The 18661-nt window shown below is 45.5% G+C and overlaps 1 protein-coding gene across 4 annotated transcripts in view; it reads right to left on the reverse strand.

Moving 5' to 3' along the window:
- Positions 1-18661, reverse strand: part of LOC129826380 (oxysterol-binding protein 2-like) — an 83063-nt gene that overhangs the window by 14805 nt on the left and 49597 nt on the right. For all 4 annotated transcript variants that reach the window (XM_055887055.1, XM_055887058.1, XM_055887056.1 and 1 more), the window contains 4 exons: positions 9521-9774; positions 2430-2628; positions 1725-1848; positions 631-694 (listed from right to left, as the gene is read on the reverse strand). In XM_055887055.1, coding sequence (XP_055743030.1) covers positions 631-694; positions 1725-1848; positions 2430-2628; positions 9521-9774 — 641 coding nt within the window. The remainder of the gene's footprint in view (positions 1-630; positions 695-1724; positions 1849-2429; positions 2629-9520; positions 9775-18661) is intronic.

Consider the following 18661-nt stretch of genomic DNA (forward strand, 5'->3'; position numbering starts at 1 on the left):
AGAGACCTCTAACTTAACTATGGACAGCTTGTCAGTGACAGTAAGTCACCATTTGTAGAGTGGCACAGAGAGAAAAGAGGGAATAAGAGAGGAGAACGAGAGAGAGAGGGAATCGGGAGAGCAGATGTCTAACTGGTAATTAGGATCCAGAGAAATGACAGAGAGAGAAAGAGAGAGCAGCTGTGCATCTCCAGCACTGCAGAGGGAACAGGCCACAGGGAGTACACACACAAAGAGAACCTGTGAGTGTGTTCATTTGTGTGGTAGAAGCATGCAAGTGTGTGTGTGTGTGTGTGTGTGTGTGTGTGTGTGTGTGTGTGTGTGTGTGTGTGTGTGTGTGTGTGTGTGTGTGTGTGTGTGTGTGTGTGTGTGTGTGTGTGTGTGTGTGTGTGTGTGTGTGTGTGTGTGTGTGTGTGTGTGTATAAAAACACATGCCCAAGTTATAGTTTGTGATATGCAAATTTCCTTAACAGGATACTAGAAAACAGCAACTGGAAACAGGCTAAACATAACACAAAGAGCTTCACAAAAAGTGACGAGGGTGAAACTACAGTGAGGTGGTGAAAAAGCCTAGTGTGTCGACAGGCAGGTGGATTATTACTGAGAGCTGTTTGTAGGAGACACACTCACATTGTCCTGGTTCCAATCATTGGAATGGCCTCCACTCGCTCCACACAGGTTACTCTGAGAACACCTGGAAGAGGAACATCATCTTAACAACAACAGACACACACACGCACACACACACACACACGTGCACGCACGCTTGCACACAAACACACCCACACACTGAAGACACACAAAATAACCAAAACGGACGGAAGAAGGCAGGCACACAGACACAGATGGATGGCTCTATTCAGCAGTGATCGTTCTCTGAGCTGTTCTGTTAGTGGTGGATAGATGTGTCTGAGCTGGAGAGGAGCAGAGTATGTATCTGGAAAATAGAAACACTATTTTCTTCACAGGGAAAGAGTCCTGCGAGACAGAAGGTGTTGAAGTAAAATAGCGCAGAAACACGACAGCAAAAAAACAACTAATTCAAATGCAGCAACAAAGTTCTAAAACTGAGCCACATATTTTGGAGGTGAAAGAATGAATCCAAAACAGAGAAGGGGCTGGGCTTCTGTGACTGGTTAATTCCCTGGTAGAGGAGCAGTAAGAGGCATGAGCTATCTTTTATCATAGAGAGGACAACATCTTGAGCTGTTAATGGTGCCAGAGCCATTACAGGACAGATAGACACTCATTAAAAACAGACCGAGGATGCTCGCAGTCGCAGACAGACAACACTGCCACCGTACAAGCAAGTGTGTGTTTGTGTGTGTCTGCTGTTTATGTGCATGTGTGTGAGTGAGTGAGTGAGTGAGTGAGTGTGAGAGAAAGATTATGAGCACAGAGGGGAGAATGTTATTACGTTTTAGCACTGGTGGTTTATTGAGCCGCTGATGGAGGGAATGAGTCTTACACAGGCAATATGAGGTGTACTATATGGCTCTGGGCTTGACAGATGCTCTGGTGCAAACACTACGGAACCCATCAACAAGGCACAACCAAGTCATCACATCTTTGTATTTATCACAGTCTATTCACACTGAATCAGTCTAAAGACAAACTAATACCAGACTAAACATCCATGATCCATTTAGGTGGATGTGAAGAGCAGAGGGCGGCCAGGCAGGGACTTTACTGTACAGGCCATAGGGTGAGACTGACTGACTGACCTGTGCTGTGTTTTCTCAGTGGCGGTTACGGTGATAAAGGCAGGGGAGTCCTCCATGGCGTCAAAGTATTCCGTATCCTCATCTTCATCACTCGCCTCCCCTTTCTGAGGCCTCTCACTCCCTCCTGAGGGAGAGAATACACAAACAAACAAGCACGCACAAACATACACACACAGTAAGGTATTGTGTGTAACGCACACCCTGCTCTATACTGGTGCGGCAGTAATCACATGATTTGTGGAGGGGAAGGTACAGTAGGTTACAGTAGCTAATCAACAAACCATGGAGATTAATTATGGATAATTGGCTTTAATAGGTAATGTCCCTGCAGGCTAACGAAGTACTGAACTCAATTCCTGACGAGATGGGAGGGAAAACTCCAACTTCAATACAACTTCTGACGGACAAATAATACTTCTATATCCATCCATTTCTGTGTGATACACGGCTACTCTGATACACTAGAATGGCTATCACGATGGAGAGGTGATTATGCCCATTTCAATACTATTAGTAACATGCTACTTCACTACTCATAAGAAATGTATCTTCTAGTCTATTCCAGTCTAATCCTTAATTTCATAGACAATCGAATTCAAAACCATCTGACATGGCTTGCATGTCCTATTTCCACAAATTCTCAGAGGCCTGTTAGTCTAAAGCCCTAAGGACCATGGACTAGGAGGCCTGGCTAAGGGGCCTTACCCTTCTTGGTGGTGGGGGAGCTGGGTGTGTTGACGGAGAGTGTGGGGGCCTCTCTCCAGGCTCTCTCCAGACTGTTGTGTTGCTTGGCTAGCTGCTCTATGGTCTCCTCCAGGTGAATACGCTGCTCTCTCTCATACTGCAGCGCCCGCTGCCATCTCCTACTGTGGGTCTCCGCTAGGTCCAGGAAGTCGCGACACGCCTATAATTACAAAACACAACATACAAACGCATGACGTCAGACATGATAAGAAGGACGAGAGACATGTCAATATGCACACGGATATTTCTTAGTCTAGTCCTTGTGAATTTGTAGATGTTAAAGGGCTCCTAGGCCTTTCTTGATTGGTTGAAGGAAATCAGTTTTCCAACCGAGTTGATCGTTGTGTTATCATTCTAGTCAAGGTTAACGGAAATATTTACACCACTGTTGATTAGCACCATTATCAACATCTTGACCATTAGTTATATTGGCATGCCTTGTAGCTCCCTCCAGTAACCACGAGCACAACCGTTCCTTGATTTTAACTGGCGGCTTTATTCTGTAGTTTTAGTCAGAATGATCACCTCCGTGAGAACTATAAAGTAAATTAAAATAGGGTTAAACACACTCTTACAACCTTCTTATGTTACGAGTGACTTATTAGCTTGGTATAACTCTAAAGTACTTACATACATAGACAGTTAGCCGGAGCTATAACAGTATCAGATTAAACACATGAAGAAAGGAAAAATACCTCATTGGCTGCTTATTACAGAAGGGAGGAAATCAAAAACTTCACACTTATTATTCCTGGCACGAATTCACGCTTCATCCTTAATTATTATAACGTTACCATCCTAAAATACACACTTCTATAAGAACTACACCCGAAGACATGACATACACACTTCAACCTTTACGAACTACACCCGAAGACATGACATACACACTTCAACCTTTACGAACTACACCCGAAGACATGACATACACACTTCAACCTTTACGAACTACACCCGAAGACATGACATACACACTTCAACCTTTACGAACTACACCCGAAGACATGACATACACACTTCAACCTTTACGAACTACACCCGAAGACATGACATACACACTTCAACCTTTACGAACTACACCCGAAGACATGACATACACACTTCAACCTTTACGAACTACACCCGAAGACATGACATACACACTTCAACCTTTACGAACTACACCCGAAGACATGAAAACTTAGCTAACACAGCGCGTGATTGGCTTCACTCCAAAAGGTGTGTTGCTACGATAATAATCCCCGTTACAACAGTTCTCAGCCACGTAGTTCCGCTTGTCTTATCATTTCCCCTGCATAGCGAACACGTAAACAATTCAAACAAAAAAAACTATGACATAGACTTACAGGTTAATCGTCAGTTCCATGCCTCTCTCATGCTGTATGCATATTAAGTCAAAAAAGGCATTCTGAGTTACGACTGCATTCTTGGCAAAACGGAGAGGTTACTCTAGATCAAAGACACAAGTAGAGTCCGTCAGCGTTCGTATCCCTCTACATCGTGTGTCAGACCATGGAATGTGTTGCGAGGTCATTGACCTGAAACCGCAGGAAATGGAACACACATTGTGATAAGCAGACTGTGGGGCAGAAACACACATCAGCAAAAACATCAGTCCTGCAGGCTACCACTGCTTCCCCAATTAGGTATCAGAGTGAATGGTCAAACAACTAGCCGAAACAGTATAACATGACAAACCTGTCTATATCCATCCATGGACTTCCTAGTCCGGAAATCTACACAGCCACGGAGTGCTCTGATCCTGTGAGCACATTGTTATGCAGTCAGTGCAGCATCCTGTTCAACATCCAGCCATTAAAAACCTATTTGGTCCCGGTGCCACAGGATAGCTGAAACCACTTGGCCATGGCTCTGGCTGTGGTGTGTAGCTGAGGGCCATGTGTGTCACAGAGCACAGATAATCTGTGTCTTCTCAGATCAGTGGGTTGCACAGATAGGACATATCGCCCTCAGACAGACGGAACAGGGACATGGCAGGGTCCTATATATCCCCCACACTAAGCCAGCAGCTCAAAATAATTGGATATTTTAATATTGAAGATCTTTGTTGAAACACACACTAACCATGTACAGTAGGATCTTAATTTGACCTGTTTCTCATAGCAGGAAAATAATCCTGCAGCAACATAGTTTAACCAATTGACATGTTATAAGTTTAGTCTTCTCACAGTACAGGCCATCACATGAATAAATCAGAGAGCTGCACGCTAGCCTAACTGACAAGTAAACAACCATCTACGCTGATGACCTGACACCAAAACCAAAAGTCTAAACTAACATCCCAAAGTGTTTCAGTCATTTCACAATTCACACCAATTCAAATGAACAGCAGTGTTATTGTAGCTAAATCATAGCCTTACTCACAGATAATATATATATATTCTCTTACCTTCAGAAGTCAAATAGTAAGTGTCCTGATTGCAGAGGTTTGACTTCTCACACTGAAAGTGCATCATGTGACAGAGCTACTCACTTCCTTCTGCTCCTCAGGCACATACACAATTAAATATCAACTTAAATCCAACTTTGGTTCCACTTTTTTTCTGCTGAATCCATCCTTTCAACTCAGACTGCTGCTCGTGACTTCCGGTGGGGGAAATATCATCATGTCTGAACTCAGTGGATATCACATAATGATTCAACATGCAAATCAAGCAGATTTGACAGCTGTTGGAGTTTAAATAAATGTTCTGGTTCAATTTACAGTGTGTGCATGGTTGGGCAAGTGTGACAATTCTGTCAAGGTTTCTTATGGCTTGAGTGCATTAAATGGAAAGGGGCCACCCACTCCAATCAGGGTGAGATCCGCATCCCTCCAAATCAAGGTGAGATCTGCATCCCTCCAAATCAAGGTGAGATCCGCATCCTTCCAGTCAGGGTGAGATCCGCATCCTTCCAGTCAGGGTGAGATCCGCATCGTTCCAGTCAGGGTGAGATCCGCATCCCTCCAAATCAAGGTGAGATCTGCATCCCTCCAAATCAAGGTGAGATCCGCATCGTTCCAGTCAGGGTGAGATCCGCATCCTTCCAGTCAGGGTGAGATCCGCATCGTTCCAGTCAGGGTGAGATCCGCATCCCTCCAAATCAAGGTGAGATCTGCATCCCTCCAAGTCAGGGTGAGATCCGCATCGTTCCAAGTCAGGGTGAGATCCGCATCCCTCCACGTCAGGGTGAGATCCGCATCCCTCCACGTCAGGGTGAGATCCGCATCCCTCCACGTCAGGGTGAGATCCGCATCCCTCCAAGTCAGGGTGAGATCCGCATCCCTCCACGTCAGGGTGAGATCCGCATCCCTCCACGTCAGGGTGAGATCCGCATCCCTCCACGTCAGGGTGAGATCCGCATCCCTCCACGTCAGGGTGAGATCCGCATCCCTCCAAGTCAGGGTGAGATCCGCATCCCTCCAAGTCAGGGTGAGATCCGCATCCCTCCAAGTCAGGGTGAGATCCTCATCCCTCCAAGTCAGGGTGAGATCCGCATCCCTCCAAGTCAGGCTGAGATCCGCATCCCTCCAAGTCAGGGTGAGATCCGCATCCCTCCAAGTCAGGGTGAGATCCGCATCCCTCCAAGTCAGGGTGAGATCCGCATCCCTCCAAGTCAGGGTGAGATCCGCATCCCTCCAAGTCAGGGTGAGATCCGCATCCCTCCAAGTCAGGGTGAGATCCGCATCCCTCCAAGTCAGGGTGAGATCCGCATCCCTCCAAGTCAGGGTGAGATCCTCATCCCTCCAAGTCAGGGTGAGATCCGCATCCCTCCAAGTCAGGCTGAGATCCGCATCCCTCCAAGTCAGGCTGAGATCCGCATCCCTCCAAGTCAGGGTGAGATCCCCCCGCCCCCCCTCCTACCACCAGTTGGTGTAAACTGAGATCAAGAGCAGTGGTTGTGGTGACATATCAAATACATCACAAACCGAACGAACCACAACCTACTGTAGTTATCAGCAAATAGCCTACTTATCTACCCCCCCATTTCCTCTACTTACACAAAACCATTCAAAAAAACTACTACAAGGAAATTTCAGAAGTAGCAGTTTTCCACCCACTCCCTCATCGGCCTCCCTCATCGGCCTCCCTCATCGGCCTCCCTCATCGGCCTCCCTCATCGGCCTCCATCGGCCTCCCTCATCGGCCTCCCTCATCGGCCTCCCTCATCGGCCTCCCTCATCGGCCTCCCTCATCGGCCTCCCTCATCGGCGCCTCCAGTTTGACCAGCTCTAACAGTGGTTTAATGAGATAGGAAATCCAACGGGGTATGTTTTATTGCCTGTCCAGTAACTTTCAGTTCCCACTCCAATTAATCAACACAGAAATGAACTGCATGCAGAAACACAAGGCCTTTAGAGGGAAGACAGCTAAATCTATGATAAAAGTGTAGACTTCTCCACACAAACGTAGAACACTCTAAATGAGGCTGAACTTTCTACAAAGCTTCAGCTGAGCAAACACAACCCATAATTTCCTCACAGTATCAGTTCAGGCCATGTTTAAAAAGGTCAAGTACATGTGCCCTGGATACACTATCCCACCTGCTTGTGACCCATGTTATGGGAACATTCCCCATGTGTCAGAAACACATTACCACAGAAATAACTGTCTGTGTCCCAGACAAAACAAAGCTATCTATTGTCAAACATACAAAAAAACATCAAACACATCAAAGCCAAGCAGCATAGTATAAGAGAGACACACAAACCTTGTCTGATTGTCTGTGTAGCGTCTGGCCCCTGTAAGAGTCTGTTTTGTGGAGGCAGAGGGGGCTCTGGCATTCGTCTCTGGGCTCACGTCCCTGGGCTGGGAGGGTCTAGGGAGGTCTGGGGAGGGGGCAAGACTATTCCTGTCCCCCCCCCCCAGCCCAGATCCGGTATCACTCCTTCAGCACCGACCTCTCCTTTCCTCTGCCCTCTAGTCCACTATAATACCACATGGCCTATGGAAATGACTCTCTGTGGTCATGGTAACCATAGCAATAGAGCAGCTACTGTAGTTCCGATGCTAACAACCCCACCGCACATATCTAACATACTGTAACTGGATGGGTGGCATGATACGTCACTGCTAGAAAGAGGTAACACCTAAGAAGACCTTCCCTTTGTCGTCACATTTGCAAGAGCATTTGAGAATCTAAAGCACATCACTACAGTAAATACACAAATCAAAATCTGCTGACCTGTGTCATTAATGTCACATCTACTGTATCATACCATAGCACTGAGAATGATGGTCACTCTACACAGTACCCATTGCCATGTAAAAGGCTTCTACACATACAGTGCATTCGGAAAGTATTCAGACTGGATTAAATGGATTAAAGTGTTCCCCCCTTCTTCAATCTACACACAATACCCCATAATGACAAAGCAAAAACAGCTTTAATTTTTTTCTCCAAATTAAATAAAAAATAAACTGAAATATGACATTTACATAAGTATTCAGATCATTTAGTCAGAACTTTGTTGAAGCACCTTTGGCCGCGATTACAGCCTCGAATCTTCTAGGTATGATGCTACAAGCTTGGCACACCTGTATTTGGGGAGTTTCTCCCATTCTTCTCTGCAGATCCTCTCAAGCGCTGTCAGATTGGATGGGGAGCATCGTTGCACAGCTATTTTCAGGTCTCTCCAGAGATGTTCGACCGGGCTCTGACTGGGCCACTCAAGGACATTCAGAGACTTGTCCCGAAGCCACTCCTGCGTTGTCTTGGCTGTGTGCTTAGGTTCGTTGTCCCTTTGGAAGGTGAACCTTTACCCCAGTCTGAGGTCCTGAGCGCTCTGGAGCAGGTTTTTATCAAGGACCTCTCTGTACTTTGCTCTGTTCATCTTTCCCTCGATTCTGACTAGTCTCGCAGTCCCCGCCACTGAAAAACATCCCCACAGCATGATGCTGCCACAACCATGCTTCACCGTAAGGATGATGCTAGGTTTCCTCCAGACGTGACACTTGGCATTCAGGCCAAAGAGTTTAATCTTGGTTTCATCAGATCAGAGAATCTTGTTTCTCATGGTCTGAGTCCTTTAGGTGCCTCTTGGCAAATTCCAAGCTGGCTGTCATGTGCGTTTTACTGAGGAGTGGCTTCCGTCTGGCCACTCTACCATAAAGGCCTAATTGGTGGAGTGCTGTAGTGATGGTTGTCCTTCTGGAAGGTTCTCTCATCTCCACAGAGGAACTCTGGAGCTCTGTCAGAGTGACCATCGGGTTCTTGGTCACCTCCCTGACCAAGGCCCTTCTCCCCCGATTGCTCAGTTTGGCCAGGCGGCCAGCTCTAGGAAGAGTCTTGGTGGTTCCAAACTTCTTCCAATTAAGAACGATGGAGGCCACTGTGTTCTTGGGGACCTTCAATGCTGCAGAAATGTTTTGCTACCCTTCCCCAGATCTGTGCCTTGACACAATCCTGTCTCGGAGCTCTACGGACAATTCCTTTAATCTCATGGCTTGGTTTTTGCTCTGACATGCACTGTCACCTGTGGGATCTTATATCTACAGGTATGTGCCTTTCCAAATCATGTCCAATCAATTTAATTTACCACAGGCGAACTCCAATCAAGTTGTAGAATCATCTCAAGGATGATCAATGGAAACAGGACGCACCTGAGCTTAATTTTGAGTCTCATAGAAAAGGGTCTGAATAATTACGTAAATAAGGCATCTGTTTTTTGTTTTTATACATTTGCACAATATTTTTTATCCTGTTTTCGTTTTGTCATTAAAGGATAGTGTGTAGATTGATGAGAAAAATATTAATTTAATCACTTTTAGAATAAGGCTGTAACGTAACAACATTTGGAAAACTTCAAGAGGTCTGAATACTTTCCGAACCCACTGTATATCTAACATACAGCCAACCCAACTGCCTATGGACGGTTGTGGAAAGAATCTGCCCGGTGTGCAGTCTCAGTTGATCGCCGCTGGACATAGACCAACTTCTATATTTGAATAGGGACCTGAGTTGGGAGAAAAAAACGACCTAACGTATCATCCGTAGTTAGTTAGCTTTATTTGGATAGATGTGTAGAAGCCTTAAGTCTCACTACTCACATTGATCATAGCATTCGAGGTGATGCGGAAGAGGGTGGCTCGTTCATTGACGCCCTTGATCTTCTCTCCTCCCTCCACTGGGACTCTCAGCGCCTCAAGTTCACTCAGAGAGCGCTGCAGGGCCGCCCCATGCTTGGCGATTAGGTCGTTACACGTGCTGAGGTCATCAAGCTTGCTGATCAGGGTCTTCAGAGTGCCCTGGATCCCCTCACTGCGGTCCGACTGGGTCGTGGGCTCCTCGTCCCCTGAGTCATCTGCAGAAAAAAGATCAGAGTTCAGATAAGAGGAGACTTTAAATAAAGGAGGGAAATCAAGGATGCAGGGTCCTCACCACAGACACGGAAAACTAAATCAAACATTAGAAAGACATTAGCACTTCTTAACGCTATTTGGAGTAAATTCCCATAAAATGTTAACTCCATATTCTAAGCCCAATACCCAGTGGCTGCATGAACTCATGCATCCATCTCCCTTTATTGATTGCTCTCTAAGAAATGAGTTGGTTTCCCAAGTTAGAGCAATCGATAATCTCACCATTCAATGACCCACTCACTAGACATGTAAAATGGAGGACACTGCAGTAGGCTCACCAGCAGCAGAGTCAGTGTAAAATTCATACAGAGGCAGCCAACAGATGACCCTAAATATATTATTGGAGTTCCTAATGAGCCAAATCTATGGTCGACGGATTGCTTTGCTTCATTACAGATTCATCACATTCCAAGAGAATGTGTGTATCTAAAATACACAGGGTCATTTATGACTTAGCTATGAAGAGATTCAGAGACACTATGAAAATATACATTAAATAGTCATTACTGCCACGGATAAAATGTGTGTTGGAATTGCTCTGCTCTTTGGCTGGATTTTACAGCTGGTTTTCACTTACTAACACAAACACACACACACACAAACATCTCTCTCTTAATGGCCCCTTTCCGGAGACAGATACTGGTGAAACCCTCGGAAGCAGAACAAATGTATTTAAGCCGAGTCAGGCCATTTACATGAGGCAGTCTTCCATTCCCTCAGTGGGCCCCTGCTCTGCTGCAGTGGTGACTGCAGGGCAGTGTGTCCGCAGTGGAGAGGTTACTCGGGACCACTCTGAACATACAGTAGGAGAACAGTGTGTCAGCCTCTGTCCAAACATTACATAGACTCTTACTGGGAACAGAAATACCCCCCAGGTCAGGCACAGAACCAGATATAGCCCACATCCAAGCATTATGGCACATCCCCTGGAATCTGAGGGATTTCACATTGCAATGACCCTGGTGGTGGTCATACGAACATCAATGGTCAGTTTAATTAAGAGACCTCCCACACAACATACTATATGACCTGATCAGAGACAGGTGTGTTAGTCTGTTAGAGAGCAACCACATCTTGACAATGCGTTTCCACAAACAAAAACCCTTTAAATGTCAGGGCAGAACACATGATTTATTGAGGCAAATCAGGAAAACTCTGACATTTGTTCTGTAGTCCAGAAGTGGCATGGGTCAAACTGATTCTCCACCATTTTCTCAACCCAAGATGCACAAAGTGACAGTGTATTTGTTGTATAATACAAGTGGATCTTACTGTTATGGAAATTGGTTTGAAGATGATACACACTATTATAAGGGTAACATAACGCACCGGTAACAGAGAGACGTATGTGTGCACGGTACGGTGGCAGTGGGTGCATACACATTCGTGTGTTTGAGTTGCAAGCTATACACAGAGTGTACAAAACATTTTTTTAAATAATGATTTATTACAAAAAACACAAGGAGGGGGTAACATTAAAGTATTAGAACATGATGCTGTAGTGTTTGTCCTTCAAAACACTATCAAACATGTATCAGTCTTTCTGCAACAGAGCCATCCTTATGTGTGAGGGTGCGTGTGCATGATAGTGATATAAAATATGTCATAGTTTCCTTTTTCATGATCACAATCTTGTGAAACCCGAACCCTCCAAGATCCCCCCACAGTTCCCCAATAGCTGTCCCTCAACCATTCCAGACGCCTCCCACAGTCCCCCCAGAAGCAAAATGTTTGAATCCATTCCCCACCCCCAAGAACCCCCCAATAGACCAACAACCAAGAGAATGAAATAAAGAGACAAAAGGAAAAGACAGAAGTGTACAAAACATTAAGAACACCTGCTCTTTCCATGACAGACTGACCAGGTGAATCCAGGTGAAAGCTATGATCCCTTATTGATGTCACTTGTTAAATCCACTTCAATCAGAGTCAAGGTTAGAACACAGGTTAAAGAAGGATTTGTAAGCCTTTAGACAATTGAGATATGGATTGTGTATGCCTGTCATTCAGAAGGTGAATGGGCAAGACAAAATATTTAAGTGCCTTTGAACGGGATAAGATAGTAGATGCCAAGCAAACCAGTTTGAGTCAAGAACTGCAAAGATGCTGAGTTTTTCAAGCTCAACAGTTTTCCGTGTGTATCAAGAATGGTCCATCACCCAAAGGACATCCAGACAACTTGACACAACTGTGGGAAGCATTGCAGTCAACATGGGCCAGCATCCCTGTGGGACGCCTTCGACATCTTGTAGGGTACACGCCCCGACAAATTTAGGCTGTTCTGAGGCAAAAGGGGGGCGAAGGGGTGTAAATCAATATTAGGAAGGTGTTCTTAATGTTTTGTACACTCAGTGTATATAGGAAGTAAAATGAATATTTTCACGAGTGCAACAGCAGACATGACTTATTGTACTAAGTTAAATAAAGGAGGTGAGGTATCATCATTCTCAACACTAGAGTGTTGGACGCTGGAGCCTTAGAAACATGCCTGTACTGCTCTGGCAGGTTATTGAGTAGATGGGAGGGTCTTTCACATTTTCTAAAGGAATGTAGCTTCTCTTGAGGAGTGGGAGGTTATTAATTTAGCCTAGAATCTATCTAGAAGGATCAGGAAACTCACCATCACCCCAGGTTAGAGGACAAACTCTCTCTGAAGAATGACAGTTACATTCAGATCATTTTCATTTTCAGCTCTTCTTCGACCACCTTCATCCTCTTCACTTTCCATCTACTCTCGCATAGCTCTGTTGTATTCTTTCTTGCCTATTCCTGCATATACATCTCTGTCTGCCAGTCCTCTTCTGTTATTCCTCTCCTCCTCCTGATCTTCATCTGTTATATCAGGGAGTAATCCTGCACAGCCTAGGCCTAGGGTGGTGATTAGAATGTTCCAAGCATGTCACTTGAATGTGAAAGTGTCAGTTTAGCAGCTAGCAAAGGAAGCTGTCATAGAGGCCGTTCTACTTCCACATTCCCACTAGCAACAAGCCAGCTCTCTCTCTGACTTCACAGAGGAAGAGACTAACACTACTGACAAACACATTTACAACATGTACGCCTACATTGGTGATGATAAAATCCATCACATGCTGCACACACTAGTGACAAAAAAGTCTGAAAGGCACTACTACCCGTTTCAATTTCTACACAGGCATAACCGAGTCATAAAGACAGCAGCACCAGGAGCAGTGAGAACCAGGCAGTGGAGTGTATTAAAGTGACTCATTCCCAGTCCCAGGCTCGTGGGCTGTATGTCTGCGGACAGTCTAGAGCCTTGGCAATTACTCCACAATCTGACCTGGCAGAATGACATGCTACCAACAGACAGTTGCTCATCAAATAACAACAAGACATCAACAGGCATTCATGATAAACCAAGACCAAATATGACCCAGAGAGCCAGGGACAAGTCACACAATCGACTACAAAAATAACTAATCTCCTAACTGTTTAGTAGTGCTAAAGAGACTGAACAATGACAGCACAAGATGTCTCTCTTTGTGCTAATCAAATGTCCTCCAGTAATCCATAAAGAGGGGGGAAACAACCCTCCTATTTGAAAGGGGAGACGTCCTGGAAGAGGGAGGAGAGAAAAGAGAGGAGGGCGAGAGAGGTAAAACAACACAAGAAAGGGAAGATGAGGGCACTCACCATGTTTGCACCCTTGGGCCTCCATCTTCACCCAGTGGGTGGTGACCAGTAAGCAAGCACAACCAGCATAGACAGCCAGAGACTGACAGCTCTGACTAGGTGATGTAATGCGTGAGCGTGCTGAACGGCCACGCTGTGTGCAGGAGCACAGAGAGACAAAACTGTCCAGCCAGAGGAAAATACAAAAGCAGGCAGAGCTTCCGTAGACAGTCCAGCCCTGCACCAACAGAGATGGGAGCCCAGAATGACCCTCCCCATGACCATCTCACAGACCTGGAATTGAATTATAATTAGAGCAGTTAGGCTCAGTTAGTGCAGGAGGCACCACAGAGAGAGAGGGGGAACAGTAGGACTGTTTGGCGAGGCACGGAGTGACTCACTGCCTACTATAGGATGTATACTAACTAGTAGTGGCCAATAGGATACATTAGGGTAGAGCAGAGACATATAGAGGAGAGGAAGCATGGCAGAGGCATCCCCCAGGATCATTAATATAGCCTCCAGAACCCAACTCTGCAAACCAAGAGGGGCTGCCCTATGCAACTCAACCCTCCAACACCATCCAATCCGCCTCTCTTTATGTAGCAGCAAGGTATGCCTTGGCACTTGGCATGGCTGCCACTACAGCAATGCCGCTCATCCTGATCTACAGTGTTCAAGTCATCCACATTCAGTTAACTGCCAAAATAATAGAAACACTTCAGTAAATAGGGATACAAAGTATATTGAAAGCAAGTGCTTCCCCACAGGTGTGGTTCCTGAGTTAATTAAGCAATTAACATCCCATCATGCTTGGGGTTATGTATAAAATGCTGGGTAGGCCATTATTTTGGCTACAATGCCCCCATCCATAGAGCACAAGTGCTCACTGAATGGTTTGGTCACTGAATGGTTTGATGAGCATGAAAACAATGTAAACCATATGCCATGGCCGTCTCAGGCACCAGATCTCAACCCAATTAAACACTTATGGGAGATTCTGGAGCGATGCCTGAGACAGCATTTTCCACAACCATTAACAAAACACCAAATTATGGAATTTCTCGTGGAAGAATCCCTCCAATGAGTTCCAGACACTTGTAGAATCGATGCCAAGGTCCATTGAAGCTGTGCAGGTGGTTTGTGGTGCCCAACGCCCTATTAAGAGACTTTATGTCGGTGTTTCCTTTATTTTGGCAATTACATACTGAAATTACAGCTGCGCGAAGCAGGCAGGGTAACGTCAGGACATCCCAAGATGAGAGGCCTAAGTGGGGCTGTAGGGAAGGAATAAATAGACCAGCAGGCAGGAACAGGATATGGCCAGGGTATGATCAGACTGGGCTTAAACCGTTTATGAGGAGAAAATAAATGTATTAAGTCTGTATTAAGTTTTAACTGTCCATGTTGCTATATAGATATCATTTTAGGCCAGGGCTACCGAAATTGTTGCTTTGCCATGATTGGTTGTAGGTTACTGATAGGCCTCTACTATTGGCTGACATAGCCTATATCACTCACTAAAGGAGGCGATAGAGAATGAGTTTGGGACAGGTGGGTTGAGGCAGGTAAGTTGTAACAGAAGTTTAGAGCAGAGGTAGAGTAAAGGAACTCTGCAGCAAAGCCCTGCTCTCATTATTCACAACTCACTGCCAAGGAGTTCACCAGCCAAGTGATGGCACTTAAAAATAAACAGTCACATGCACCAAGGACTATGTCTATGTGTTTAATGAATAATCTGCTTAGAGCAGGTTGTCTGCATAACTAATTGCCCTTCCAGCACCTCCGGGCCCCCGGCATGCAGTCTCTGAATCCATAACAAAGTCAAACGACCCTACCATCATCAGTACACTCACCTCATAGCTAATGGGGAGGCTGCCTGCTGTGAACAGAAACACTGGTTTCATGGGGTGAAATCACAGAGGGGAGGAGTACTGGTATTCGTTGTCTAATAAGAGCTAGGACATTAGGATGTGTAGAAACTAAAGATGAATGTTTTTAGCTATTTTGAATGTTGCTAAGATGAAAAGCTAAGATGAATGTTTTTAACTATTACACAGAAGGGGACTTAGTTTGGTAGTGAGCCAGAGGTGAAGGAAAGTTGTCATGATGATCATCTATCAAGCATACAGAGGAAATTAAATTAAATATAAAACAAAGGAAGGGCATTTCAAACAACATTAGATTACAGGATATGAGTGGCTGATCAGTGAACCAATCAGAAATACAAGACACATGGCTAGCAGCCCCAGGGTACACAGCGAGTTGTGTGGGGGGCTTAATGGTAATTTTCTGCAGGTAATGAGGAGCTGTGCTGTGATGGTGCAGTGTACTGCTACACTCAGTGTCCATGCTCAGCCCCCCCACCCCTCGGAACGCACAGGACAACGGATGTGTTGGGATGGCTCTTCTTAGCAAGGTCGACGACACAGAGCGAGAGAGTCGATTACCACATGAGTCACGACTCAAGGGCGACGTGTCATCCTCCTCCCCACACCTCAGAGAACACCTATTACACAGAGACCAATAGAAAGCTGAGGCTCCCTCTACTGCTCTGATTTTATGCCTCAATTTCAGCCGATCTGATGTCTATAATCTTCCTGAAAAAAATCCTAGTCATTAGACGTCAAGTAAACCCACAACTAAATGTCCAATAACCTCTACCTTCCACATCCTTCTTAGCATGCAAACTGCTAATTTCACACGTCTGGTCTGACAGAGAGCGAGAAAGAAATAAGAAAGAGAGAGAAAGAGAGAAAACGAGAGAGAGAAAGAGAGAGAGAAAGAGATGGTTGTGTAATTAGGAGAGCAGTGCAGTACTACTAAACTGACAGACCCCGTCTCCAGCTCTTCCTGAGGATGTGCTGTCAGATCAGTGGTTTGGTTCAGGGTACATGGAGATCTGATCTACCCCAGGAGCACGCATGGAGTCATGCAGAAAGCCTGTCTCTGTGTGTTAACACTGACATTAACACACCAAACAGACAGAGGGAAGACGGCTGTACTTTAGTCTCTGGGTAGCCTAGACATAGAATGATGGGATAATGATGAGGTAATAATGAGATAATTATTAACAGTTCATCATAATAAATAACGTGAAGAATCACATCCTCACTGCATAAAACATATAATGGCTAATATGTTTATGAGACACAGTACCAAATACCATTTTAAGTGACCCTAATCAGTAATCAATGCATTGTTTTGCAGAGAACCCATTACAATTAGTGGCAGGAGCGTTGGGTGAGTAACCAAAAGGTCGCTGGTTCGAGCCGACAAGCTGAAAATCTGTCAATGTGCCCTTGAGCAAGGCACTTAACCCTAATTGCTATTGTAAGTCGATCTGGATAAGAGCTTCTGCTAAATGACTAAAATGTAAAATTGTAAATAATCCCACTTCAAAAATCCTATCAGATCCCCTCTCTGCTCAGCTCCATATACAGTATATTCCAAGTACAGACTCAAGCTATTCTACCTCATCCAGCTCAGCTCACATCCCAAACCACACGCACACCTGAGGTTAAAGGAGGCCGTGGATGGAGAAATGGTGCATTGGTAGGTAATGCATAACTACCCATGAAATCTGGAGAGCAGGTTATATTTAGTAGTACCGACGGACTAGTATGTACTTGCGTGTCTGTCTGCTTTTAGAGTAGTCAGATTCATCAAGGAGAAGAGAGACACAGGGAGCTGAGCGAGGGAGTTTGAGAGAGAGCGTTAGAGTGAGTGACTAGATAGGTGAGAGGATAGAGGGGAGAGAGGATAGAGGGGAGAGAGGATAGAGGGGAGAGAGGATAGAGGGGAGAGAGGATAGAGGGGAGAGAGGATAGAGGGGAGAGAGGATAGAGGGGAGAGAGGATAGAGGGGAGAGAGGATAGAGGGGAGAGAGGATAGAGGGGAGAGAGGATAGAGGGGAGAGAGGATAGAGGGGAGAGAGTGTGAGCGGTGTGTCCTGGGCCAGGAGAGGGAGGAAAGTGTAATCCTGAGCAGTAATTGCTAACTGGCTGCTGGGCTCCCCTGAGATGCATCAAGTGAAGACAAATGGAGGAGACGGCAGGTTAAACCCAGTAACACAGCGCCCGGCTCAAAGCAACCAAATTAGGAACTGTGCAGAGCAACCTATCACTGTCCCCCCAGCCTCTGCAGTACACTTCTAGTAGAATATTGAACACAATATAAGAACAAACCGAGGGTTTGGTGAGTAAGGGGCAGCGTAACTCACATTTTACCAGAAATCAAAAGATCAGCTTTCAATGAAAACAAAAGTAAAATGTAATTGTAAAAAAGTGCTGAAAGGGATCTGAAATAAATCCATATGAATATTTATTAGACAGAGGGGCAATATTCTATTTCCTGCCTGGCGTAGTATAGCAGGCTTTACAAGGAGGGGACATTTTAGAGAGCCAATATGTTGATCGATCCACAGCACATTCAGGTTCTGTCCCAAATGGCACCCTATACCCTATATTTATTTATTTATTTTATTTTACCAGGTAAGTTGACTGAGAACACGTTCTCATTTGCAGCAACGACCTGGGGAATAGTTACAGGGGAGAGGAGGGGGATGAATGAGCCAATTGTAAACTGGGGATTATTAGGTGACCATGATGGTTTGAGGGCCAGATTGGGAATTTAGCCAGGACACCGGGGTTAACACCCCTACTCTTACGATAAGTGCCATGGGATCTTTAATGACCTCAGAGAGTCAGGACATCCGTTTAACGTCCCATCCGAAAGACGGCACCCTACACAGGGCAGTGTCCCCAATCACTGCCCTGGGGCATTGGGATATTTTTTTTAGACCAGAGGAAAGAGTGCCTCCTACTGGCCCTCCAACACCACTTCCAGCAGCATCTGGTCTCCCATCCAGGGCCTGACCAGGACCAACCCTGCTTAGCTTCAGAAGCAAGCCAGTAGTGGTATGCAGGGTGGTATGCTGCTGGCTGTTGTGCACTACTTTTGATCAATCAATTAATCAAATGTATTTATAAAAGCCCTTTTACATCAGGGCCCTTCAAGATGAAATTGCCCTCTGCTCTCCCTCCCACTCTCTACAGGCATGGACATTAATTTGTGTTCCTCCACTAAATGCAAATTCAGCACCTCAGTGGCACCTCCTCGTCCTTGTGAGAGGGCATGCTGGGAAGGGAAAGTGTAGGAGACTGGCCTGGGAAACCACAGTGGTGCTGTAGGGTTCTA

The sequence above is a fragment of the Salvelinus fontinalis genome, chromosome 28 (genome assembly GCF_029448725.1).
Source record: "Salvelinus fontinalis isolate EN_2023a chromosome 28, ASM2944872v1, whole genome shotgun sequence".
NCBI classification, from domain to species: Eukaryota; Metazoa; Chordata; class Actinopteri; order Salmoniformes; family Salmonidae; genus Salvelinus; species Salvelinus fontinalis.